This window comes from Bos javanicus, chromosome 3 (assembly GCF_032452875.1).
Source record: "Bos javanicus breed banteng chromosome 3, ARS-OSU_banteng_1.0, whole genome shotgun sequence".
Taxonomy (NCBI): Eukaryota; Metazoa; Chordata; class Mammalia; order Artiodactyla; family Bovidae; genus Bos; species Bos javanicus.
In genome coordinates this window covers 108,288,837-108,315,044 of record NC_083870.1, presented here as the reverse complement: position 1 = coordinate 108,315,044, position 26,208 = coordinate 108,288,837, and the positions used below count along the sequence as shown (strand labels likewise).

At 46.2% G+C, this 26,208-nt stretch overlaps 1 protein-coding gene and 1 long non-coding RNA gene across 5 annotated transcripts in view; one reads left to right on the top strand and one right to left on the bottom strand.

Moving 5' to 3' along the window:
• Window positions 1-26,208, bottom strand: part of INPP5B (inositol polyphosphate-5-phosphatase B) — a 54,743-nt gene continuing 28,535 nt past the window's right edge. For all 4 annotated transcript variants that reach the window (XM_061412456.1, XM_061412455.1, XM_061412454.1 and 1 more), the window contains 16 exons: window positions 22,429-22,596; window positions 21,190-21,291; window positions 19,637-19,751; window positions 18,903-19,019; window positions 18,071-18,258; window positions 16,321-16,432; window positions 13,809-13,918; window positions 12,778-12,913; window positions 10,988-11,098; window positions 9,633-9,795; window positions 7,177-7,412; window positions 4,633-4,746; window positions 3,021-3,105; window positions 2,242-2,369; window positions 1,063-1,174; window positions 1-823 (listed from right to left, as the gene is read on the bottom strand). In XM_061412456.1, the coding sequence (XP_061268440.1) occupies window positions 681-823; window positions 1,063-1,174; window positions 2,242-2,369; window positions 3,021-3,105; window positions 4,633-4,746; window positions 7,177-7,412; window positions 9,633-9,795; window positions 10,988-11,098; window positions 12,778-12,913; window positions 13,809-13,918; window positions 16,321-16,432; window positions 18,071-18,258; window positions 18,903-19,019; window positions 19,637-19,751; window positions 21,190-21,291; window positions 22,429-22,596 (2,140 nt within the window). In that variant the 3' untranslated portion in view covers window positions 1-680. The remainder of the gene's footprint in view (window positions 824-1,062; window positions 1,175-2,241; window positions 2,370-3,020; window positions 3,106-4,632; window positions 4,747-7,176; window positions 7,413-9,632; window positions 9,796-10,987; window positions 11,099-12,777; window positions 12,914-13,808; window positions 13,919-16,320; window positions 16,433-18,070; window positions 18,259-18,902; window positions 19,020-19,636; window positions 19,752-21,189; window positions 21,292-22,428; window positions 22,597-26,208) is intronic.
• On the top strand, window positions 12,910-26,061 carry LOC133244817 (uncharacterized). The gene is made up of 2 exons (XR_009735524.1): window positions 12,910-13,086; window positions 22,188-26,061. It is a non-coding gene; the product is annotated as an uncharacterized LOC133244817 (long non-coding RNA).

The following is a 26,208-nucleotide window of genomic DNA, read 5'->3' as shown; positions in this document are numbered from 1 at the left end:
CACTGTTAAAAATACATTTATCATTAAAATATATTACACACAGAGGGAATGCATTATATACAGTTGGGAGGATTTGTTGGCCTGGTAAATTCCACTTGTTTCACCAGAACACCAGTTTCTTCAGCATTTTCATTTTCAAGCCACTGTATTGCCCTTGGAGGCTAGGTGGCCAGTTCCAGAGTTGTTGAGCCATATTTATGAGTGGGAAGCGGGGCAGGGTTTGCATATGGGTACACCCATGTCCTCGGACAGAGCACTGAAAGCACCTGGAGAGGCTGTGTGGCCTGTTTATCCAGCAGCTTCCATTTAATTCTTTGTATTTGCATCCTCATTCATCCTTCAGGACTCCAGAGTTTGTTCAAATACCTGATTGTGGGGAGCTCGGCCCAAGCTACAGGGAAGGCACTGTATGCCTTGGAAGCAGGTTGAGCACAAGGAGTATGGCTGTTTAAACGTTAAAAAAAAAAATGTTAAAAAACTAAAGTTGAACACTGCATGTCAGTTTTACTGTGGTAGATTTCCCCTCAATGTCTTCACAGCAGGACTGAGTGTGATGGTCATGGTGGACAGGGCGGTCTGGGCTCAAGAAACAGGCAGCTGCCACTCAGGCTTCCCTGTGGGCTCATATCCTCTTAGGGCAGCTCTGGAGCTGAAACAGGTGGGGCTGGTAACTGGCTGTCTCAGGCAGAATAGGAGAGGAGAGAGAGAGGCTCCGGGTGAGTGAGGAACTGGTGAACAAATTCTTGAGCCTTCTTCTTTTCTGCCATTTCAAGCTTTTGGTGACCAGCTGGGTTTCGAAGCAGCAGGCTACCAAATATGCTGGCTGCATGAAAAACACATAAGACACAGAATTCAGCAGAAGTACTACTTACTCTCATGTTCTAAAGGGTGGGGAGGGCTGCCCCCGTGGCAATAGTTTCTGCTTTAAAATAACTATCTGAGGGTAAACTTTGCCCAGAGCTTGAGGTTTTAGTTCCACTGCAGTGGACTTGGGACCTTCCTCAACCACCCTTCTTGTAATGAGTCAGTTTGCAGACTGCTTTCCACACATCCTTGGCTTACCTAGAATATTATCATCCAAATGATTTTTTGCTGAATTTTTCAGCAATTCTTGCAAAAACGCCATCAAATAGGTGAAGACATTTCTGTGGCACGCAGGAAGGGCAGTAATGACCTGAGAGAGGGAGAATTGATATTTGTCTTTTTGTTCATTCAATCATTTCTCCAGTGGCTGTTACGTTCCAGGAATTGACTGTACACGATCCAGGTACATGAGAAAGACTGTGTGTAGAAAACCCTGATCACTCATCACAGGTGCCAAAAGAGAAGCACAGATCAAGTGCTATGTGAATTTAGAGGTCAAATTTCTAACTGCATGTTCTCAAAAGTCAAAAACATCTCAGTTGGGTCTTGAATATAAGTGAAGATTGGACTTGCAGAGGTAAGGACTAGAGCATTTAGGGCAAAAGAAAGTGTAGAAAAAGGCAAGATAAGGAAAACTGTGAGATAAGAAGAGAGAACCCATTGTGAGAAGTCAGTTTTGGTAAGAGCACTACTGTCTGAACAGGCCCTAAGCCTGGAACGGTTGATCAGGCTAGAATTCAAAAAGTACTCTGGCTGTCTGCCTTTCAGAATTGGTGGCAAAGCTTGCACAAAATATATTTCAAAAGAGATTCTGATTCAGAGGAGGTGGGGTAAGACTCGGGAACCTGTATTGTTAGCATATTTTCTAGATTATTCTGCTCCAGCAGGTTACTTATGTGTACGACTAGGTGAGATCATAAACAGTCCCAAATACTGGTTTAAGAAAATCCTTATTTGGCAGTGGAGAGCCTTTCTGACTAATGGGGACCTGATGAGAACTTTTGAACCCCAGATCTAATGGCAGTTCGCAAAACCAATTAGCAGAGGCAGAGCATGAATGCAGGGCCCTGAACCAAGGAAAGTGGGACTAGAATGGAAGAAAGAAGGAGAGTGGCAGAGTAAGGGGATAGCACATGTGGGAGGTGAGAAGAGGAGGAGGAAGGAATGACGCCGTTTTCTGGGCTGAGTCAGTGGAATCATGGTGATGCCATTAAGAGGAAAAGGGACATGAGAGGAAGAATGGGTTTGGGAAGGAAAGACTTGGAGTTGAGTTTCTAAGACATTGCATTTGGGGGATGGTAGCCACTTTTTTCCTGTAGGCCCCATGAGACCCAGGGTTACACCATGAACACGGCAATGCTCCACGCTCGCCCTCACCTGTTTACTTGCTGCGAGGTTGCCGGAACACTCCAAGCAGTTGCGGTAGGCGCTGTAACAGATGACAGGCTCTGGCAGGCTCTCCAAGAAGAGCAGCAGGGCTTCGGCCACAGAATGATTGCTAGCAGCTTTGGGCCCATCGTTAAGGAATAGATGACACTGCTGCCATGGTCACTGTTAGGAAAAGGCCTGGGAGCCAGCACGTGCCAGAGTGCTGCGTGCCCAGTCAGGCTCTCTGCTCAGTGCTCAGATGCTGGACTGACATCGTGAAGGGGCCAAGCTGTTAGCTTAGCTGGGCTCTCCTAAATTCCTGATATATTGGTTGCTTAAGGTTGTAAATGGAGAAGGCAGTGGCACCCCACTCCAGTACTCTTGCCTGGAAAATCCCATGGATGGAGGAGCCTGGTAGGCTGTAGTCCATGGGGTCGCTAAGAGTCGGGCACGACTGAGCGGCTTCACGTTCACTTTTCACTTTCGTGCACTGGAGAAGGAAATGGCAACCCACTCCAGTATTCTTGCCTAGAGAATCCCAGGGACAGAGGAGCCTAGTGGGCTGCCATCTATGGGGTTGCAGAGTCGGACACGACTGAAGCGACTTAGCAGCAGCAGCAAGGTTGTAAAGTCTTCTCTATGCAAACTTTAAATAAGAAAAACATGACAGCTGAGTTCACAGTGTCTGATTTTGAGCCTTAAAATATCACCCTTTCCTTCTGCTCACTTCTCTTACTCATATGCACACACACATATACACACGGGCACACGAACATCTGAAAGGATACAGAGGTTATCAATCATCCCAGTATCTAAACAGTCCCTGATATGATCAAATTCCGACCTCAGGCCTGGCTGCTGAAACAGATCTTCCTGAAAAAAGGAAGAGAGTCACAAAATAATTCTATTCTCAGAAAGTCAGCAATGATTTCCTGACCTAGAAACATGATCACCAGCAGGGTACAGAAAGGGAGAGCATGTTGAGGCTTTTGAATCAACCCAGTAGACAATGTGATGTAGGCTGATGTGGCTAATTCATCTCTCAGGCCTTCCCAGTCATGCTCTCACAACAGGTCTTGAGCATAATAATGTTTCTATTATGAGAGAATTCTTTGGAGTCCAGTGATTAGGATGCTGTGATTCCATTGCAGGGGGTGCAAGTTTGATCCCTGGAGATCTGACCGAAGGGAAAACTATTATTTTTTTTATAAACATTTATTAAAATAGTCGTGTCTGACTCTTTGCGACCCTATGGACTGTAGCCTACCAGGCTTCTCAGTCCATGGGATTTTCCAGGCAAGTGTACTGGAGCTGAAGGGAAAACTTTAAAGTAGCTATGGTTCCTGCAGTGTTAAGAGGGATTAACCAGAAAAAAAAAAAACAAAGAAGGTATATCATTTATAAGATGGAGAAAGTTAAAAAGGTATCTCAGTGCTTTGAGAAAATGAGATTATGGCAATAAAGGTATTTCCATGAATCCTAGGATCCCGTATATTCATTTGTTTTACAAAATGACTCAATGCCCAATAACTGAACAGTAACAATATTATATGTATTGCTCAAAAGTTACACCTGGAAGGAGCTCTGAAGAGAAGGTAGACTAGCACAGTCCTTAAGAAGGTGACTTCTAGAGATTCCCTGGGTTTAAATCCCGATCCTGCCCATCTGTCAGCTCTGGGACCCTGGCCAAATTATTTCACCATTTCTGAGCATCTGTCTCCTCATTTGAGAACTACTATGAGAACTAAATCAGGTTGTGCTGCAAAACACTTAGAACAGAGTTTGGGACACTGTAATGCTCAATAAATCTGAGGGGAAAAGCAGAGAGACACTGTGCTAAGAATGTACACTGCTCTGAAGTGGCAGAGCTGCAGTAGATCAGAGTTTCTATGGGTCTCCCTGGGCCCCAGACAAACCAGTCAGTGAAACTGACCAATCTGATGCCAGGAAGCTTGCCCAACCCACTCTGGAAATCAGGCTTCCTGACTCACGGCCTGACGGCACGGGTACCCCTGCCTGTCTGGCTTGTCAACAAGTGAGCCCCTCCCATTCCTAGAAGCTGATGAGAGTTCCTGCAAAGGAAAGCAGGCTGACATTCTGAGAAGGTTTCAGATGCCTTTCTACTGGGGGACCCCAGAGGCCCAGGGAGGGAGTATGCTCTGCCCAGAAGGCCCTCCCAGGCTGCTTCCCCTAGGAAGAATTGGGTGCTATATGTCATAGCGGGGCCCCATGGGAGTGTGGCACGTGAACCTGTCAACCTCCACTCCACGGTGGAAGAGCAGCGTTCCACAGGTTCTGCAGGGTAAAGGTGTTTTCTGCCCAAAGTTCTCAGGGCTGATGCTCTTTCTCAAGGCAGCATGGCCTCTGTCAGGTGTGAATACCTACCTCAGCACCACCTACCTGCTGGATGGCATTTCGGTACAGGTAATCAACCAATATCCAGAGCTCCTTGGGGATGTCCATGGGTTTCTCCAATTGGCTCCCATTATCTTCAGTCTGGAGTTGCATCAGAGTCTGAAAAGAAATAAAAAGCATGATCAGAAGGTCCACCAATGGAGCTTTCACCAGGCTGGCTTCAGGAGAACGCAGGATATGGGGACGCAGACCCACGGAAGAAGGGAAGCGTTTTGATGTCCCTAAGCAAATGCTCATCAGGCAAAAATGAAATCAGGTGGCATGATCAAGGTATGAAAAGTGACTCCTGAGAATTGGGAGTGGCTTATGGCAAGTAGTTTCAATGAATCAGGTGAAATATGTAGCATCTTAGAAACAAACATCCTGCCTCTAGCACTTTCACCATCAGAACCAGAGAAATGGTGTGGTCTGGTGAAAAAAGAGCACAGACTTAGGAATCCCAAAACCCAAAAGCAAGGTTGAGGTCCAGGATTAACTCACTACACAGATCCGTGACAAAAATCACTCCCCTTATTAGGCCTCTGTTTTCATCCATAAAATGGAGAGAAGAGAGTTCAGGAGTCCCTAAATTAAAAAATGAAATGGAGGAAAAAGAAAAGCATACCTATTGCCAAAAATCTGTTCCAAACTAGCTCCCCTGTATTAAAATTATCTCCATAGGAACTTTTTATTAATTTTATTGGACTATAGTTGATTAAGATGAGCACCAAAGAATGGATGCTTTTGAACTGTGATGTTGGAGAAGACTCTTGAGAGTCCCTTGGACTGCAAGGAGATCCAACCAGTCCAACCTAAAGGAAATCAACCCTGAATATCCACTGGAAGGACTGATGCTAAAGCTGAAGTTCCAATACTTTGGCCACCTGATGCAAAGAACTGATCCATTAGAAAAGACCCTGATGCTGGGAAAGATTGAAGGCAGGAGAAGGGTACGACAGAGGACAAGATGGTTGAATTGCATCACCAACTTGATGGGCATGAGTTTGAGCAAGCTCCGGGAGTTGGTGATGGACAGGGAAGCCTGGCGTGCTGCAGTCCATGGGATTGCAAAGAGTCAGACACGACTGAGTGACTGAACTGAAATGATAGTTGATTTACAATTTTGTGTTTGTTTCAGGTATACAGTAAAATGATTCAGTTATACATATACATATATTTATTCTTTTTCAGGTTCTTTTCTCATACAGGTTATCACAGAATATTGAGCAGACTTCCCTGTGCTATATAGTAGGTCCTTGTTGGTTATCTATCTTATATATAGAAGTATGTATATGTTAATCCCAAACTCTTGATTTCTCTGTCCCCACACTTCCCCTTTGGTAACCATAACTTTGTGTTCAATATCTGTAAGTCTGCATATGAATCTTTTTAGATCTCAGAAAATTATTTTAGGATAATACACCAAGTGATGATTAAAACAGGGAATTCCCTGGTGGTCCAGTGGCTGGGACTCCAAGCTCTCAATGTCGAGGGCCCAGGTTCAGTCCTTGGTTGGGGAACTAGGGTCCCACAGGCTATGCAGCGCAGCCAACAAAATAAACAAAACAAAACAAAAAAAAGTGATGACTAAAACAGGAAAAGAAATAACTATTGTGGGGCAGGGACATGCATTATCTTGGTATCTGTGGCTGAATTTCTTTAATAATATTATGAAGGATCAAAAAACACAGCAAAACATTTCACAGTTTTTCCATCAAGAGGTAGTCTTGCCCTGTCCCTAGAATCTGGACTGACCTCACAACTTGTTCTGATCAATAAAATGTGGCAGAAATGGTACCATGTGAGTTTAGAGGCTAGGCCACTAGGGGCCTTACAGTTTCTGCGTTCAAACTCTTGCCACTACTGAGGGAAGCTCAGACCAACCTACTGAATGACAAGAGCCCATAGTGAGGGAGAGGCCCAGTGAGCAGCCAACACCAAGAAAGTAAGGGAGGGGCTTCCCCGGTGGCTCAGTGGTAAATCCACCTGCTGATGCAGGAGACACAGCTTCCAGCCTTGGTCCATGAGGATCCCACATGCCATGGAGCAACGGAGGCCATGTGCCACAACCAATGAGCCTGCAAACGGCAATCACTGAGCCCACATGCCGCAGCTACTGAAGCCTGCACACCCTAGAGCCCAAGCACCGCACTAGAGAGTAGGCCCCGCTCACGACTAGAGAGAAGCCCTTGCAGCAACCAAGACCCAGAACAGCCAAAAATAAACAAAGAAAAATTATTTTAGAAAGAGAGGAAGGCTTCCTTGAACCCTCTGGCCAGCACAGCTGCCATTGACAAAAATGAGCCTGGGCGAGACCAGCAAAAGAGCCACAATGGAAACTCACATGAGAAGCAATAACTTGCTGTTGTTTCAAACCACAAAAAACTGTCAGGATGTCCGATACACAGCAGTACACATCTGACAGCATAGGCAAACACCATGGAGGCTAGAGAACCCTCAGGTCCCTGGCAAGGCAGGCATGAGAGCCTCTCACTTGACTGGCTTGGCTGCTACATCCTTCTAGATGTTTTCTTGTGGCAAGTAACTCACCAGCTCTCTAATGGTTTCTAGTGGCAAGTCCAAAATCGGCTCCTTCATGTAGCACAACGTGTGAATGGGCGATCCGAAGCAGCTTGGTATGTAGTTCCCAGACACAGATAAGAAGTAATCCTTTCCCCTTTCCAAGTGCAAAACCAGAATGTCCTCGATTTTGTCTTCACCCGAGTTGAGCTTTGTAGCTGTGGTCTTATTTACAAATAGCTCTAATTCAATCTCAATGGCAGAATCTAAAAAAAAAAAAAAAGTAAAAAGAAATGCTGGTTGGCAGGAGGCCAAGAGGAAAGGGGGCGAGAAGACGGGCTGGCAGAGGGTCGGGCATACAGAGTTAGGGGAAGGAAATAAGAGGTATCAGCCAACCAGCAAGAATCTACATGCTCAGCACTCAAGAGACTCCTCTGGAGGAGGGCTTGGCGACTCACTCCAGTATCTTGCTGGAGAAACTCATGGACAGAAAAGCCTGGCGGGCGACAGTCCATAGCGTCACAAGAGTTGGACACGATTGAAGAGACTGAGCATGCACACACGCACACTCAAGAGACACGTGAACAAGGAGTTTATGGTCCAAAGGGGAATTGAAAACAGTAAACAAAAACACGAATAGGTAATTGCTATTAAATTCACGTTCTAGGTAGCACTGCTCAAGCTAGGTTCTACTTCCCTGGTGGCTCAGACGATAAAGCGTCTGCCTACAATGTGAGACCGGGGTTTGATCCCTGGGTCGGGAGGATCCTCTGGAGAAGGAAATGGCAACCCACTCCAGTATTCTTGCCTGGAAAATCCCATGGACAGAGAAGCCTCGTAGGCTACACTCCATAGGGTCGCACAGAGTCGGACACAACAGTGATTTCACTTCACTTCACGCTCAAGCTGCTGCTGCTGCTGCTGCTAAGTCGCTTCAGTCGTGTCCGACTCCGTGCGACCCCATAGACGGCAGCCCACTAAGCTCCTCCGTCCCTGGGATTCTCTAGGCAAGATTACTGGAATGGGTTGCCATTTCCTTCTCCAAAGCGTGAAAGTGAAGTCACTCAGTCGTGCCCGACTCTTAGCGACCCCATTGACTGCAGCCCACCAGGCTTCTCCGTCCATGGGATTTTCCAGGCAAGAGTACTGGAGTGGGGTGCCATTGCCTTCTCAGACACTCAAGCTAGAAACAATTAATAAGAAGGTGTGGATCCAGTAGAAAATATAACATGTTATTAGACTGTGAACTGTCCACTTGCTTTTGTTCACTCACTAAATTGTATCTGACTCTTGGCGACCCCGTGGACTGCAGCATGCCAGGCTCCTCTGTCCTCCACTATCTCCCAGAGTTTGCTCAAATTCATGTCCATTGAGTTGGTGATGCTATCTAACCATCTCATCCTCTGCCATCCCCTTCTTCTTTTGCTTTCAATCTTTCCCATCATCAGGGTCTTTTCCAAGGAATCAGCTCTTCACATCAGGTGGCCAAAGTACTGGAGCTTCAGCTTCAGCATCAGTCCTTCCAATGAATATTTAAGAGTTGCTTTCTTTTAGGATTGACTGTTTTGATCTCCTCATTGTCCAAAGGACTCTCAAGAGTCTTCTCCAGCATCACAATTTGAAAGCATCAATTTTTCAGCGCTCAGCCTTCTTTACGGTCCAGCTCTCTCATCTGTATATGACATGTGAACTGACCACAAAACAAGCTAACCCCTTTGCTTCACAGCATAACACAGTGCCAAGGAGAAGCTGGGAGAGAGATACAGGTGGTCAGGCCGGACATAATTTCTGGATGACCACCCTATTATCTTCGCCACAAGAGCAGACAATTAGGAATTGACTGTAGTGAGACAGAAAGTGAAAGGGTTCTTGTTACAGCCACACCTGCTTCACAGAACTGTGTTTTCTGTGTGAAATTATAGAGCATCCACATGACTGAGAATACTTTTGACAGTGAACTCACGCCCTTTACTATTTTACATCTTATCTATGGATGGATCTCCATCTTGAGAGTCCCTTGGACTGCAAGGAGATCCAACCAGTCCATCCTAAAGGAAATCAGTCCTGAATATTCACTGGAAAGACTGATGCTGAAGCTGGAACTCCAATACTCTGGCCACCTGATGTGAAGAACTGACTCACTGGAAAAGACCCTGATGCTGGGAAAGATTGAAGGCAGGAGGAGAAGGGGACAACAGAGGATGAGATGGTTAGATGGCATCACGGACTCAATGGACATGAGTTTGAATAAACTCCAGGAGTTGGTGATGGACAGGTAGGCCTGGCATGCTGCAGTCCATGGGGTCACAAACAGTCAGACACAACTGAGCAACTGAACTGAACTGAACATCCACAGGGCTTTGAAAAAGCTTCAAGCAAACAACAAAACATTCAGAAACAAAAAGTTTATTCTAGGAGAATGGGCAAAAGACAGGGTAGGGTGTTCCCCAAACCAGCCACCAGGAAGCCAGGGACAGAGGCCTTACCTGGCAGGAGGAACCCTCGGCTGGGGCTGGCTCGAAGCCACTGCTTACAGTAGAACTCTTCGTTAGGCTTGCTGATGAACTCAAACTGACATGGCACCTGTCCATTCCGAATGGTGAAGGACTCTACCTGCAGGTGCATGTACTTCACGTTCTGGAAGCAGAACTGGGGACAAGCCCGGGACCAGTCAGACCAGGGCCCTCTCCTCGGCAACCTGCCCAACCACCCCAACCGGGCGATCCTTGCCCTTCCTGGGAAGAAAACGAAGGACCATCTCTTTCAAATCATGCTTTTAAGTATTTACCTGGGAGACCACAGCTGCTCCTACTAAAGACCAGTTGTTAGTGTTTAACTCAGAAATCCTAAACTCAAAAAAAAACAAAAAATTCCCTAACAGAATCCAAGTTTAAATCTCCTATACCCAAAGACCATACCCAAAATATCCTTCACACATTCCACTCCCAAATGTGAAACTGAAGCTCCTCCTTCCCTGCAGCTGGACATCTAGGACATTAAAAATACCCTCACCATAAATCCTCATTTAATTGACTTTTTACTGTCAATTCTGAATGATCTATACTGTGGCACTTCTCTGAAAAATCTTTAGCCCTAAATTGACTTCTCCCAATGCCTGTTACTTTTCCATACTGCCTTCCCTCTCATCAACTCATAGGTACCCCACATTTTGGACTCAATCTCAAAGCAAAGCATCAGTAGGAAGACAAACCCAGGGCAAGAATGCACACAGCTATACTAAGATCAAGTGAAACATATTTTGGATCCTCTGTGACTTATTTAACTCATGGAGGGCCCATGCTGCTGCTGCTGCTAAGTCGCTTCAGTCGTGTCCAACTCTGTGCAACCCCATAGACGGCAGCCCTCAGGCTCCCCTGTCCCTGGGATTCTCCAGGCAAGAACTCTGGAGTGGGTTGCCATTTCCTCCTCCAATGCGTGAAAGTGAAAAGTGAAAGTGAAGTCGCTCAGTCGTATCCGACTCTATCGACCCCATGGACTGCAGCCTACCAGGCTCCTCCATCCATGGGATTTTCTAGGCAAAAGTACTGGAGTGGGGTGCCATTGCCTTCTCCGATGGAGGGCCCATGGATGGGTAAAATACAGGAGTCACAAAAGGTTGCAGGCTTTTGGTTTAAAAGATCAAGAGGTGAACCAAATCTAAACCAACACCCCCTCTCCTGTCAGCTGGCATCATCAGCCTCAGTTTGTCTAGAAGCAGCCAATCAAGGAAGACTATAGAGTCCAGGAGTCTGACAGGTGCCCCTTCGAGTTCTGAGACCTAGCAGATGAGATTTATGTTCTACAAAGAGAAGAGCCAGATGCGTTATCACATCCTTTCTACCTCTCGCTTGGAGAGGGACACGGAAGGGATATTGGCATTTTCCATCTTATCCAGGGAGCGAACAATCTCCTCCAGAGTTTTCCGATACAGCTCTTCATTGATGACCCTCACCTGGAAGGGAAACAACAGAGACTTAGTGCCTTGGCTTCACCCACTTTCTCTTTTTCAGGGTCCCCAGTCTCCAGGATCTAATGCCTAATAGTCTGAGGTGGAGCTGATGTAGTAATAACAGAATAAAGTACACAGTAAATGTAACGTGTGTGAATCATCCCCAAACCACCCCCCACTCTTCCCTATGCATGGAAAAATTGTCTTCCATGAAACCGGTCCCTGGTGCCAAAAAGGCTGGAGACGGCTGCTTTTAGAGGACATTCACAGCCTTGGGAAATAGCAGTTGATCACAATGCAGAAAGTGAATACTAAACAGATTTAATTAATGAACAAAGAAGCCAATTAACAGTAGACGTAGAAGGGTCCCCCAGAGGCAAAGCCTCTCATAAAATCAACTGCTTCCCGATTAGCAGAAAAAAAAGATATGGGGGTGAAAGCTGGGTGAGTGGTTCTGCAGGGTCTGAGGCCAGGGCAGAGAGACGCCCCTGCCTGTCTCTGCTATGCTTGCTGCTGCCGACAGGCCGGCAGGCGGGAGCTTCTCTAGGGCTCTGAGTCAAAGCAGCATTTCACAGGCTTTTTAAACCTGTGCTCCATCAGCCAAGAAGCTTTTGTCAGGGTTTCCCTTCTATATTTTGAATTACAATTCTTGTCATCTTCCAATAATAAAACCTTAGTTATAACACTCATTAGGCTTTTTTCAAGCCACCCACACCCTTGTGGATTCTGAGGCACCTCTGCCTGCACCCTTGAGAACTGATAATATACAAGGAAACACAGAAGTCACTAAAGAGGAGATGCAAGTGGAGAATACATAAATAAAAAGATTTAAAAAAATATTTATTATAAGTCAACAATACTTTGACAAAAAAAAAAAAAGATGTTCAGTTTCACTAGTAATCAAGGAAGTATAATCTAAAAGAATGAAGTATCTTTCTCATTTGGCTCACTGGATTGGTAGAAATTTAAAAGATTGCTAAAACCCAGTATTAGCCAGACTGTGGGAAAAGAAGCTCATCCATGGTTGGCAGAAGAGTAAAATGGTAAGGATGCTGGGAGGATAATTTTGTAGGTTCAAATAAAAATAGAATACATTTTTCTCTGAACCACTCATTTCACCTCCAGGAATTTCATTCTACAGAAATGTTCATATTGACACACAAAGATATATGTGAAGGCTGGTCACTATAGCAATGTACATCATAGCACCATTTTGGAAACAACTTAAATTATCAATACAAACATGGTTCATCCATACTATGAAACATGTTACAGCCCTTAAAAATAATGAGGAGGGAGCTCTACCCTTACCGACATGAAAAGATCTCCTAAAAAATAGCCAGTGAGGGAAAAAGATGTTCTCAGAACCATGGGTGTGATAGATTTCTTTTACAAAAAGGGAGAAACTTCCTCTATGTTATATATAGAATACTGACACACTGCATAGAAAAAGGTTTGGAAAGAAACAGTCCAAAGAGCAAAGGGGAACTTCCATGTACGCAGAGACATAAAGTATAAGCCTATAAAACATTTATGAATTAAATTTAAATTAAAACCATTTTTAAAAGGAGCCTCCTCTCACTCAAGCTGGGAGGAGGAGACCAGAAAGACAAAAGTGGTCTCAGCTGTGGGGACCAATTCCCTAGAGGATGATGGCAGCTTGATCCCAGCTGCCCACCTACCCCGATGTCAAACACTGAGCTGACGGGCTTGTGGTCGCTGGTCTTCAGGGCCATGTGGCTCTGGTAGCTCAGCTGAGTGATGTTCTTCCCTTTCCAGAGGACCCGGTCACACCAGGCGGGAGCACGACACTTCTCGCTGAAACACAAAGCCCACACTGAAAGCCCTCTGAGGCACAGCGGTGCCTGACGCCTGGGGTAGCGTGTATCCTGCGGGTGTCACCCCCAAACAGCTGTGAGCACTCAGAGCGAAAACGCTGTTCAGGATGATTTCTGTTCTCCACCTTCCTATGGGGATCAGGCCATCTGAGGGTAAGCACTCTGTGGGCCTCAAAAGATGCTGGTTAAAACAGGTCGTGAATTCCTACAGCTTGGCTTCAAATCCTGCTTCAACGCTTGCCTGCTTGGGAGGATCTTAAATTTGGGGGTGGGGGGCTTTTGTTCCCCAGTCTATAAAATGAAGATAATAAATCATACCTACTTCAATGGGTTGTTAAGAAGGTTACATGAGATAATACAAGTACTGAACAGCATCCCATAGGCTCTCATAAAAATATGAACTACCATTAATGACCAAGTACAAGCTCAGTCTATTGGAATCATCACCCTAAGCATAGCTGGAAGGGAAATGCGTCTTAAGAATTACTGTGGGGACTTTCCTGGGTGGGGTCCAGGCGTTAGGACTCCATGCTGTCCATGCAGGGTGCCCAGGTTCGCTCCCTGGTCAGGGAACCAGATCACACACGCCTCGCAGGGCAACTAAGCCCTGAGCCACAGCTAGAGAGTTCGTCTGTCACAACGAAGATCTTGCGTGCTGCAACTAAGACCCAGACCAGGCAAAGAAATAAGTTTTTTTTTTTTTTAAAAAAGTGTAGGAAAGCAGTCTGCTTAATGAACAGATACTGAGAGAAAATGTTTGACCTGAGGAAGAAGTGACAGGAAACCTATCTTCCTCTGTAGGTCCCCGAGGGAAAGTACTTCCAAAACTTTCTGAGTTTCTATTTGCTCAGCCTCCGAAGCAACCTCTGACCTACCTGGTATCCCAGTCATCGGAGCCAGTATCATACTTATAGGTAGGCTGGAACGTGAGCTCACCCTCGCTGAAGCCCTCGAAGACAGCCTTAGCAGCCACCTGAGCTCTCAGCTACACAAAGGATGGAATTAAAAAAAAAAAAAATCTCAGCATTAAAAGGTCAAACCTTGAATTAGCAGAAGAAAGGAAACCAATCTGGAATCTAAACCCTAACCCCAAAGGAAAAGCCCATGAGAAAACTATTCTGCGGGAATTCTCTGGTGGTTAGGACTCCATGCTTCCACTGCAAGGGATATGGGTTTGATACCTGGTTGGGGAACTCAGACCCCACATACTGCAGTGTCAAAAAAAAAGAACAGAAAGAAGTTCCTCTGTAAGACCTTGAGTTAATTAACTCCCAGGAAGAGGAGCATGCTGACTATTCTGCCTGCTGTACAATTTTTAATGCTCTTTTATAAACCATATCCACGTCTGAGGGGCCTGAGCTCCATCGCAGTGAGATGCCCCTAGGAGGATTAGTTTATGGATATAGTTTCTCTTCCAGGTATCAAACACATCATCTGTGTAGCACAGGTGTTCCAATATACAGAGGGATAAAACTGCATTAAAAAAAGTCTGTAAAGATACAATCCAAAAAGTAAAAGGGAACCTCCAAGTAAGTATAAATATATAGTACAGGTATAAGCAAACCATTATGAATTAAGTTTAAACTAAATTCTTTAAAGAGGTTTGTCAAATCAGTTATATGAACTGGGGGGAGCTCTATGCTTTGGTTTCCCCATCTGTAAATTCTGGATTTATAATAGAATTTGCCTCACAGGATTGTTACAAAGATAAGCTGTCAACTTAGAACAGTGCCTGACACATTACGATAGTAACTGGCCTCCTTGCCACTGCACTGGTTCTAAGAGCTCCTTCTCAGCAAAAGAGAAAAACCACGGGTGTTCCTGCCCCCTCCCTGGAGCACCAAGCTTGGTGCTGTGTGGCCTGGTGACGAACTGTAAGCTCTAACTTTGGTGAAAGGGTCAGCTATCCAGGGGACAACAGTTGACAAACCCCCAAATAGGAATTCCTTAAAAATAAAATACTATTAAGGAAAAAGCAACAAGAAATTAAAATAGTGTAAGATGATTCTTTCCTTTTCGCTTTTTTCTGGATGCACTGCATGGCATACATAACTTCCCAGACCAGGGATTGAACCCACGCCCCTACAACAGAAGCACAGTCTTAACTCCTGGACCACCAGGGAAGTCCAAGATGACTCTTAAATGGGTAAATATGAGGACTTTCTTGATGGTCTGGTGGCTGAGAATCTACCTTCCAATACCGGGGACTCGCCTTTGACCCCTGGTTGGGGGAACTAAGATCCTGCATACCTCAGAGCAACTAAGCCCTCATGTGGCAACTGCTGAGCCCGCGTGCCCTGGAGCCCACAAACCACAGCAAAGACTGAGCATGGCCAGAATAAGAAGAGTAAAAAATAAATTAAAAACAAGAAACGGGTAAATATAAATCTTGAAACCATTTGGAAAGCAAGGGAACACACAAACTGGTTACTATTACTTAAGGAGAGACCAGAAAAGAAGGGAAGAAGAGATGGTATTGAACTCCCAGGGAAATAAGAATGCTGCAGTCTAGAAAAAAGACAGACAAGGGATAATGCTGAAAAGGGGAATAAAGAGACTAATTTACCAAGGAAAAGAATGGGAGAGAAAAATGGGTCACTAAAGAGATTATTCTATAAAGAAAGACATAACAGACTTGGGATTTTTTTCCCCTTAATTGATCCCACTGGGAGAAAAATAAAGGTAACAGAAAGATTTAGACTAACGACAATACAAAGATGATTAAAAGGGAGATACAGGGTAGAAAGAAAAAGGACCGTGACATCCCGAACAACTCTGACTGCTTGAACAGTTTCAGAATCTCTTGAGAGGAGTACCCTGAAGGTCAGAGAGAAACAAGTTTCTCTCGTCCTGGGAAACAGCTAATGCTCTGAGAAAGGAATGATAACCCAAACAACGGTAGAGGCTAGCAGGAGACGGAACGGATTCTTTCTGGAAGTGAACACAGCCCTTTAGAAAAAGAGTGGTCCCGCACACGGCACAGGTCTGCTGAGGGGCAGGGGGCGCAGGGGGCCCACTCGAAACATCAGTAAATCATCTGAAATATACAAAGGACTAATATCGTCTTGATGAGAAGCTTGGCTCCCTTTTGGCCCCAACTTGAATGACTGAATGAATGGGCACACACGAGACAGAGAGAAAGAGAACAGCTCTTGCCTCCAGGGGAGACAAACCTCAAGGGCAGGACCAGTGGGGCAGACAGCTATAGGAGAGGGAGCACAGATGGAGGGAAGGAAGGGATGGCGGGCGCCAGCTCCTCAGGGAACCCTCCCAAGATGAGGAAGAAGAGGCAGAGCTGGAGCTGGGCAGCCAGGCTTTCTGTGCCCCCTGGGGGGTGGGGCAGGGCAACGACAGCTGCCTGAAGAGTGCCTGGGTGGCCGCTGGTACCTGGTCATACGCATACAGCGTTTGAAAGGCCTTCTCTTCGATGAGTTTTTTCACTTTTTCCACATCCGGATCTTCTATCCTGTAGTTGAGGTCCCCCAGCCACAAGATCACACTGCGGGGACAGAGCACAAAGGGCACAGGGATTAGGAGGGGCTTCGCCCACCCTATCTGGTGTGCTTCTGACAGAAGGCCCGGAGGCTCAGTCTCTTGGGAGCTGCGTGGGGAAGGAACTTGACTGCTCAGGGTCTCTTTTCCTCTTGCCATCCCATTTAACATCATCTCTAGCATGCCTCTTACTCAGTTATCTTGGTCCAAGTTCACTGGCAACAGCCTTGTGTTCTCCTTGACTCTTTTATTCCCATACAGCTGGAAAGGGAGGAGGGCATGGCAACCCACTCCAGTATTCTTGCCTGGAGAATCCCATGGACAGAGGAGCCTGGCGGGCTACAGTCCATAGGGTCACAAAGAGTCAGACACGACTGAAGCGACCAAGCACAGCTGGAAAGATAGTCTAATAAGATCTAAAAGCAAGACAATAATTTACCTCTCCTGGGAAGACGGGGAAAGATCAAGTATTGGGAGTCCTGTCAATCACTCAGGGACCCCAAGCCAGATGATGCCACAATGCTGCCTCTGCCTCCATGCACACTCCAGCCCCCAAAGCATGCTCTTAGCCTTTGTTTCTGGAGCAGAGTTCCTCTGAAACAAAGCCTGACCTGCCCAGTGGTGTCTCGGTTTAACCACCACTGCGTTACTGGCCGGCTCTTTCTGCAGAATGCGACAGGTGTTTTCTTGCACCTGCTGCTTTGGGAACATGATGACTGGATGCTCCCAGGTGACACTGCACATTCTGGGGAGACCAGTACTGCTCTACGTGAAGCCAAGAGCTGGGTTATGAGAGAAGCCGCATGGCAGCATACACACTCCAAAATGAATGCGCCCACGAGCTAAATGCAGACAAGCTGACATGCAGCCTCACACACTGGGATGCTGCCGGGTCAGCAGAATGGAAGACCCAGTCCCTGCTAGGTCCCCTGGAGACGGAAAGCCATTCTGGCAGCTTCCAGCACACCAATCAAGATGGTCCTATGGACGCAGCAGGTGGATGAGAGGTTGGGCTCTGTGTACTCCTTGGCAGACACCACAGCCCCAGTGGCTTCCTCCTTGTTATAAGAAGAAGGGGCGTAAGTTTCAAGTGTTACTGTAAAGCCTGAAATTCCAATATGCCTTGAGTTTAGACAGAGAGCAAGTACTGGAGATAAATGAAATAAAGAGAACAAACATTAGCACAAGACATCCCAAGCAGCTGCAACCATGGCTCCAAAATGTTGAATCAAGAGGCGAAAAAGATGTGAAGACTGGGAAATGCAGCCCCATCCTCGACCGCACATGCTTCTGCAGACAACAGGCAGCAGAACCCTGAACCACACTTCTAAAACCTGCGCTCGAGACGCCTGCTCTGGCGTGGCTTTTCTCATGACGCTGCATCAAGGCGGACTGTGTTAAAAAAACATCTTACACATTTTCCAGGAACAAATGGTGTCTGAGAAAATTCGAGAGGTTGGCCAGATGGTAAGTTGGGAAACTAAAAATTTCCAAGAGGTGTAATCCCTGTATAACCGAGAGTTGGCTGAGAGTTCCCGCTCAGGTGGTGGGAAGCCTCCCCCGGTCCCCTCCCTAATGAAACAGAGAGCCCTGGGCTTGGACCGCGCAGCCCGGCACACTGCCTGGGGTGGAAGGCCAGACTCACTCGTGCTTGCTGATGGTGAGAGGGGGCAGGCTTGGGTCGACCTGACAGAACTGCATTCGAGAACAAATGTCTTTGTAGTCCTGGTTCCTCCTCTCGTACTCCTCCGTGTGGGCTGCCAGGTGGGAATTGACCACGCAGATGCTGGTGTTGTGAAACTGGAACCGGATGGCCACACCCCCTTTGTTACCCTGTGAAAGGGAGCCCGGAAAAGGCACAGTTCCCAACTTCACTGTGATAGTCATTCAAACCCATGGGCTTTCAAAATGTTCTCTTTTAGTCAGTCTGTGTCACAATCCTGGGAGATGAGTAAAGCAGGGTTACATATTTATAGGTGGGAAAACAAATGCAAGAAGACAGAAGGACCAGGCGGCCAGCGGCGAAGGCGAGTCCACTCTGCAATAGATTGCAGGCAAGCCACACACTCTCCCTTCCCCCTGGGAAGCTAAGCTCTCACAGTAGAACCTAAAAGGAGGACTTTAACAGCTTCAAGAAGAAAAACGGCAAACCTATTATTAGCATTCTTTCTTTCTTTTCCTTGGTGATCCAGTACAGCTTCTGCGACACGTGTCATGCATTAAATGGAAGGACCCACTTGGGGGCTCCAGAGCAGAGCGGCCGTGAGGATGCAGGCTAACTGGGCAAGTCAGCCAGGAAGTCACTAAAATACAATTTCGGAATGGCCTCCTCCATCAATTCCTGCTACAGCATGAGGGGACAGTTCATCTCGTGCTGCCAGTACCCTCAAGCTGGGACACAGGTAGTTGTGGTATCATGAGAAGCAGGCTCAAGACCTTAGGGACCAAGGCCCTCCCTGTACCAACCAGGAACTCACCATTCTCCCCATGATTCCTGTCCCCACTGTCTCAGCTTCCACTTCTGAGATGTACGCGGCATGCTCCTGTTTGACATATAGCAGCAGCATAATCCCAACCAGTCGGATGAGCTTCACCTGGAAGAGAGGCATGCGTTCAAGTCACGGCATTAATGGGGAGGTGAAAGGATAAGTGGACGGGAAGCTGGCTGTGAGGACTCCTATATCTCCTGCTCCACACCAGGAAACAGGGTAATTACCCGAGCAACTCACTGACCACACCCTGTGATAACCTCAGCAGCCTACAGGTGCCGAGACCTGAGAAACCTCTCCTAGAACTGAACATCACAGCATCAACAGGACTTCCTTCCTCCCTTCCTTTCTAGCTGGCTGTGTCATCACTGTTGTGAAGGGGCCTTCTCTAGTTGCTGCGAGGTGGGGGCTACTCGTTGTTGTGATGTGCGGGCTTCTCACTGCAGTGGTTCTATGGAGCACAGGCTCGAGAAATGCAGGCTTCCGTAGTTGTAGTGTGGCTCGTGGGCTTACTTGCCCCGAGGCACGTGGGATCTTCCCGGACCAGGGATTGAACCTGTGTCCTCTGCATTGGCAGGCAGAGTCTCAAGCTCTGGACCACCAGGGAAGGTACCACCACCCATTAGGGCTGGCTTTTGATGAAAGTCGCAGAAGTGAAAAGTTGTCTTAGCATTTCCCTGCATGGCAACACAAAGTCAGAAGGTCCCGGACTCCTCTCATACCTTTGCATATTTGGCATCTGGATGAAGAGCCTCTGATACAGCTTTAAACCACTCTTCCTCCTTTGGGGTATCGTGGAAGAAAAAGGCTTCCTTACTCAGATCAAGCTCCTGGAACCTATCAGGAAAAGCAACCAGTCAGGGAGTAGAGAAGGGTAACGTGCGAGATGGCACATTCTCAGATTGGTGAAGCTGTGTAAGGCCTACCTTTCTAGCTAAACTGCAGGACCCTCAAAGAGGAAGAAAACAAACACTCAGAAACAAAGGACTAAAGGCCCAGGAACTCACCAGGTACTTTCTCAAGCAGTGGCCCTTTTCGTCTTCATAATGAGCCTGAAGTACCTGGAAGAGTCTCCAGTCTTTACATCCGAGATCACTAGCTCACCTAAGCACCAGGCAGCAAATAGACTGAAACCTGCTGCTGCTGCTAAGTCGCTTCAGTGGTGTCTGACTCTATGCGACCCCATAGACGGCAGCCCACCAGGCTCCCCCGTCCCTGGGATTCTCCAGGCAAGAACACTGGAGTGGGTTGCCATTTCCTCCTCCAATGCATGAAAGTGAAAAGTGAAAGTGAAGTCGCTCAGTCGTGTCTGACTCTTAGCGACCCCATGGACTGCAGCCTACCAGGCTCCTTCGTCCATGGGATTTTCCAGGCAAGAGTACTGGAGTGGGGTGCCATTGCCTTCTCCAAGATTGAAACCTAGCTCTCTATAAACACGTTACCACCCAGGCGTCTTTGCTTCTCCCTCCCCAACAACAATATTTGGTACAGTGGTAAGAAGACAGTAGGTGTGGGGAAAAAAAAAAGACTGATGAATGGGGCCCTCCCTTTTAAAATATTTAATTATTTGGCTTGCCAGGTCTTAGTTGGGCTTCCCTTGTGGCTCAGCTGGTAAAGAATCCGCCTGGGAGACTTGGGTTTGACCCCTGGGTTGGGAAGATCCCCTGCAGAAGGGAAAGACTACCCACTCCAGTATTCTGGCTGGAGAATTCCATGGACTGTAGAGTCCATGGGGTCACAAAGAGCTGGACACGACTGGTGACTTTCACTTTCACTTTCAGGTCTTAGTTGTGGCCCGAAGGATCTTCAAGGTGGCCTGCAGGATCCAGTCCTTTGACCAGGGATTGAACCTAGGCCCCCTGCATCGGAGCACAGGGTCTTAGCCACTGGACCACCAAGGAAGTTCTTGGATGGGGCCTTTTTTTTTTCCTTTTAACCTTCTTTCCCTCACAAAAGATATTTTTGCTTTGTAACCAACAAAGCATTGAATGTCTAAGTAATAAAATTCAGTTCAAGGTGCATGCTTTTAACACAGGATTGCACTCAAAATTAACTATTAGCATTCCAGTGCCAAGCACATCACTTTAATAGTGCCAGAAATCTGTTTACTATGAGGAAGCACACAGAACAGAGGAGCAGCTGTTATTGAGCATATGCTCGTTTTTCAATCCCTTCACCTGCTGCAAAGTCTCAGTTACAGATTCATGCCCCCATCCCTTCAACCACAGCTACACATTCTGGAAAATGCAGAGACAACGAGAAGAGAAGCACTCACCCCACACAGTACACATCTGGGGCCTGGGTATCGTGGCTGAGCCAGGGCCGGAGGCACTCCTTGGGGGACTGTCCGTTCACATTGTACGTTCCTACAAAAAATCTGTTGCCAAAGACAATCAACTGGTCACTTGGGAGGACTATGGACATGACAGGGAGAGCACTGGATGCTGATTCTGGCAGGTTTCAGTCTCTCTGGGCTGGAATTTGAAGACTTAAGAAATGTCACAGCTGTCCTAGACAAGTGACTGTGGCACCAAGGGGTGACCTGCAGTCTGCCATGACATTTGTTGCTTTTGTGATAACTTCAGACAGTAGAGACCCACTTTGAACATTTCTACTTAGCTTTAATAGCAATTAGAGAGCCACAATCCACAAAATGACTATGTACTGTGCATGCTACTGAAATGAAAAGAGAAGTATCCCGGCAACTACTTTTGGAAAGAAAGCAATACCAGTGTTCAGATAATTCACTGGGGTTTTTTCTGTTGTTCGATTTTTTTTTTAATTTTTTGGAGACTTTTTATTTTGTATTGGGGTATAGCCGATTAACAATGCTGTGATAGTTTCAGGTAAGCAGCAAGGGAACTCAGTCACACATATGCATACATCCATTCTCCCCCAACTCGCCTCCCATCCCGGCTGCCACATAACATTGAGCAGAGTTCCATGTGCCATACAGCAGGTCCTTGTGGGTTATCTGTTTCAAGTATAACAGTGTGTACATGTCCATCCCAAACTCCCTAAGACAACTCATATCTTGATCTCTAGAAGCAACATGACTTTGTCTTATAGTCCCAGTGCAGTGATTTAAAAAGACCTGGCAAACCTGCACCCTTTATTCATGGAACTTTTGGTCATTTTGTCTAAAAAGATCACCAGTCACTAACTTCATGTGATTAATTTAAATTCAAACAACTTTCTTCAAAGGCCCCAAATGACCAAGAGATACACAGAGGCATAACCAAAAATCAAGATCTCTCTCCTTCTTCCACACAGGGCTATCTTCAAATATCTCTGCAACTGTTTGCTGCAAATTGTGTCATTCCCACCACACCACACCTCCCACGATGCCTGGCCCGAAAAGGCACAGAATAAATGCCTGCCAAGGAAGAGTGAAAGGAATCACTCATTCAGAAAATGATGGGAGTGACTCTGTAGGGTACAGAGGAAGTGCTTCTGTTTCAGAGAGCTGAGCGATCACTTTGCTGTGGAAACAGTGTAAGATCCAGTGAGCTACCTGAAGTTCTGGATGTAGGTATAATCCTCTTCTTTCTGTATTAGATGTGATTTCACAATTGTATCTCGCAGTCCAAACTTCTGCATGGATAAAATGTGAGCCTTGTCTGATACCGTGATAGTGGAGGAGCGAACCATGTTGGTTATTTCAGATTTGGACTTGTTCTGTCTAGAAAAACAAACAAAACAAAAGTTTTTATAGAAAGTGTTTATCAGGGCTTCCCTGGTGGCTCAGTGGCAAAGAATCTGTCTGCCAATGCACGAGACCCCGATTTGATCCCCGATCCGGGAAGATCCTACATGCTGTGGAGCAACTAAGCCCATGTGCCTAAAAAAAAGGGGGATTAAAAAAAAAGAGAGAGAAAAAGTTTTGATCATATTTTTTTTGGCCACATCACACGACATGCAGGATCTTACTTCCCTGACCAGGGAATCGAACCCAAGGCCCCTGCAGTGAAGATGCAGAGTATTAACCACTGGACCACCAGGGAAGCCCCTTATATGCTGTTGATTATATACATTGGTCCAGAAATATTAACTGTATAGAATCTCAGACCAGAAGGAAACCTGGAAGATAATCTAATCTAACTCTTCATTTTTCAAATGAGAAAAATGAGACCCAGCACCGTGAATGACTCATGAGGCTGGACGGTGGCAGACTGTGCATTAGAACTCAGTTTACACAGGGCTCTTTCTGGACTCTGGGTCTCACGTAACAAGACTCTACAACTGTCTAGATCTTTTGACTCGATAATTCTACTGGGTCTCTACTCCACAGGAATAATCTGTAATAAAAGAGAAAAGCAGTAAAAATTTATATTTTATTATTATTTGTGTAGTTTTCATAGCCATACTAAAAATTATTCAAATGCCAACATTTAAGGTTAAAGAAAAATAAATATAAAGTTAAGGGAAATTTAACATATTTATATAAAAGAATCCTAATGCTCAAAAACCTTTTGTTGAAATTACTTAACCAACTAAGATATATAAAACACTTGAGACAATTTCTGACACTGAATAAATGCCATTTAAGTGCTTGATGGTCATGTATTAATACATACTAATACTGCTACTGCTAAGTCGCTTCAGTCGTGTCCGACTCTGTGCGACCCCATAGACGGCAGCCCACCAGGCTCCCCGGTCCCTGGGATTCTCCAGGCAAGAACACCAGAGTGGGTTGCCATTTCCTTCTCCAGTGCATGAAACTGAAAAGTGAAAGTGAAGTCGCTCAGTCGTGTCTGACTCTTAGCGACCCCATGGACTGCAGCCTACCAGGCTCCTCCATCCATGGGATTTTCCAGGCAAAAGTACTGGAGTGGGGTGCCATTGCCTTCTCCCACATACTAATAAAGGCTATGTAAAAATGCATCTATATGTATCAGGAAGACTCAAAAGTGAGTTGAGAATGATAGGTTTCAGTCAGTTCAGTTCAGTTCAGTTCAGTCGCTCAGTCATGTCAGACTCTTTGCGACCCCATGAATCACAGAACGCCAGGCCTCCCTGTCCATCACCAACTCCCGGAGTTCACTCAAACTCATGTCCATCGAGTTGGTGATGCCATCCAGCCATCTCATCCTCTGTCGTCCCCTTCTCCTCCTGCCCCCAAACCCTCCCAGCATCAGAGTCTTTTCCAATGAGTCAACTCTTCGCATGAGGTGGCCACAGTACTGGAGTTTCAGCTTTAGCATCATTCCTTCCAAAGAAATCCCAGGGCTGATCTCCTTCAGAATGGACTGGTTGGATCTCCTTGCAGTCCAAGGGACTCTCAAGAGTCTTCTCCAACACCACAGTTCAAAAGCATCAATTCTTTGGCGCTCAGCTTTCTTCACAGTCCAACTCTCACATCCATACATGACCACTGGAAAAACCATAGCCTTGACTAGATGGACCTTTGTTGGCAAAGTAATGTCTCTGCTTTTCAATATGCTATCTAGGTTGGTCATAACTTTCCTTCTAAGGAGTAAGCGTCTTTTAATTTCATGGCTGCAATCACCATCTGCAGTGATTTTGGAGCCCAGAAAAATAAAGTCTGACACTGTTTCCACTGTTTCCCCATCTATTTCCCATGAAGTGATGGGACCAGATGCCATGATCTTCGTTTTCTGAATGTTGAGCTTTAAGCCAACTCTTTCACTCTCCTCATTCACTTTTATCAAGAGGCTTTTTAGTTCCTCTTCACTTTCTGCCATAAGGGTGGTGTCATCTGCATAGCTGAGGTTATTGATATTTCTCCTGGCAATCCTGATTCCAGCTTGTGCTTCTTCCAGCCCAGTGTTTCTCATGATGTACTCTGCTGCTGCTGCTGCTAAGTCACTTCAGTCGTGTCCGACTCTGTGCGACCCCATAGACGGCAGCCCACCAGGCTTCCCAGTCCCTGGGATTCTCCAGGCAAGAACACTGGAGTGGGTTGCCATTTCCTTCTCCAATGCATGAAAGTGAAAAGTGAAAGTGAAGTCGCTCAGTCGTGTCCGACTCTGTGCGACCCCATGGACTGCCGCCTACCAGGCTCCTCCGTCCATGGGATTTTCCAGGCAAGAGTACTGGAGTCCGGTGCCATTGCCTTCTCCAATGTACTCTGCATAGAAGTTAAATAAGCAGGGTGACAGTATACAGCCTTGACGTACTCCTTTTCCTATTTGGAACCAGTCTGTAGTTCCATGTCCAGTTCTAACTGTTGCTTCCTGACCTGCATACAAATTTCTCAAGAGACAGGTCAGGTGGTCTGGTATTCCCATCTCTTTCAGAATTTTCCCACAGTTTATTGTGATCCACACAGTCAAAGGCTTTGGCATAGTCAATAAAGCAGAAATAGATGTTTTTCTGGAATTCTCTTGCTTTTTCCATGATCCAGCGGATATTGGCAATTTGATCTCTGGTTCCTCTGCCTTTTCTAAAACCAGCTTGAACATCTGGAAGTTCGTGGTTCATGTATTGCTGAAGCCTGGCTTGGAGAATTTTAAGCATTACTTTACTAGTATGTGAGATGAGTGCAATTGTGCAGTAGTTTGAGCATTATTTGGCATTGCTTTTCTTTGGGATTGGAATGAAAACTGACCTTTTCCAGTCCTGTGGCCACTGCTGAGTTTTCCAAATTTGCTGGCATATTGAGTGCAGCACTTTCACAGCATCATCTTTCAGGATTTGAAATAGCTCAACTGGAATTCCATCACCTCCACTAGCTTTGTTCGTAGTGATGCTTTCTAAGGCCCACTTGACTTCACGTTCCAGGATGTCTGGCTCTAGGTGAGTGATCACGCAGGGATCGTTCATTGCTATTTAGGTGCATAATTTAAATGAAAGTGTTAGTAGCTAAGCTGTGTCCAACTCCTTGTGACCCCATGCACTGTAGTGCACCAGGTTCCTCTGTCCATGGGCTTCTCCAGGCAAGAGTACTGGAGTGGGTTGCCATTCCTTTCTCCAGAGGATCTTCCCAACCCAGGGATGGAAGCCAGGTCTCCTGCATTGCAGGCAGATTCTTTACTGTCTCAGCCAGCTGGGAAGCCAGACACATGGAAGCTTTTATCTTGACCAGATGATTCCAGCTATGGTCAGTAGGGGGAACTGGAGTATACACTAAATATAACGGCATTAGAAAAAAGAAAAGAGTAAATAAAAACGAGGGGAAAAGAAGTATCTTCAGAGTGAAGAAACTTCTAAAAAACGAGGAGGAGAAATCAAATGTTTCTAATCTTCATTTCCAAGGTAGGCTTAGACTTCAGTTTCGAACCCTAGGTCTGCCGCCTGCTAGCTCTGGGTCGTAGGTGAGTTATGTAACATC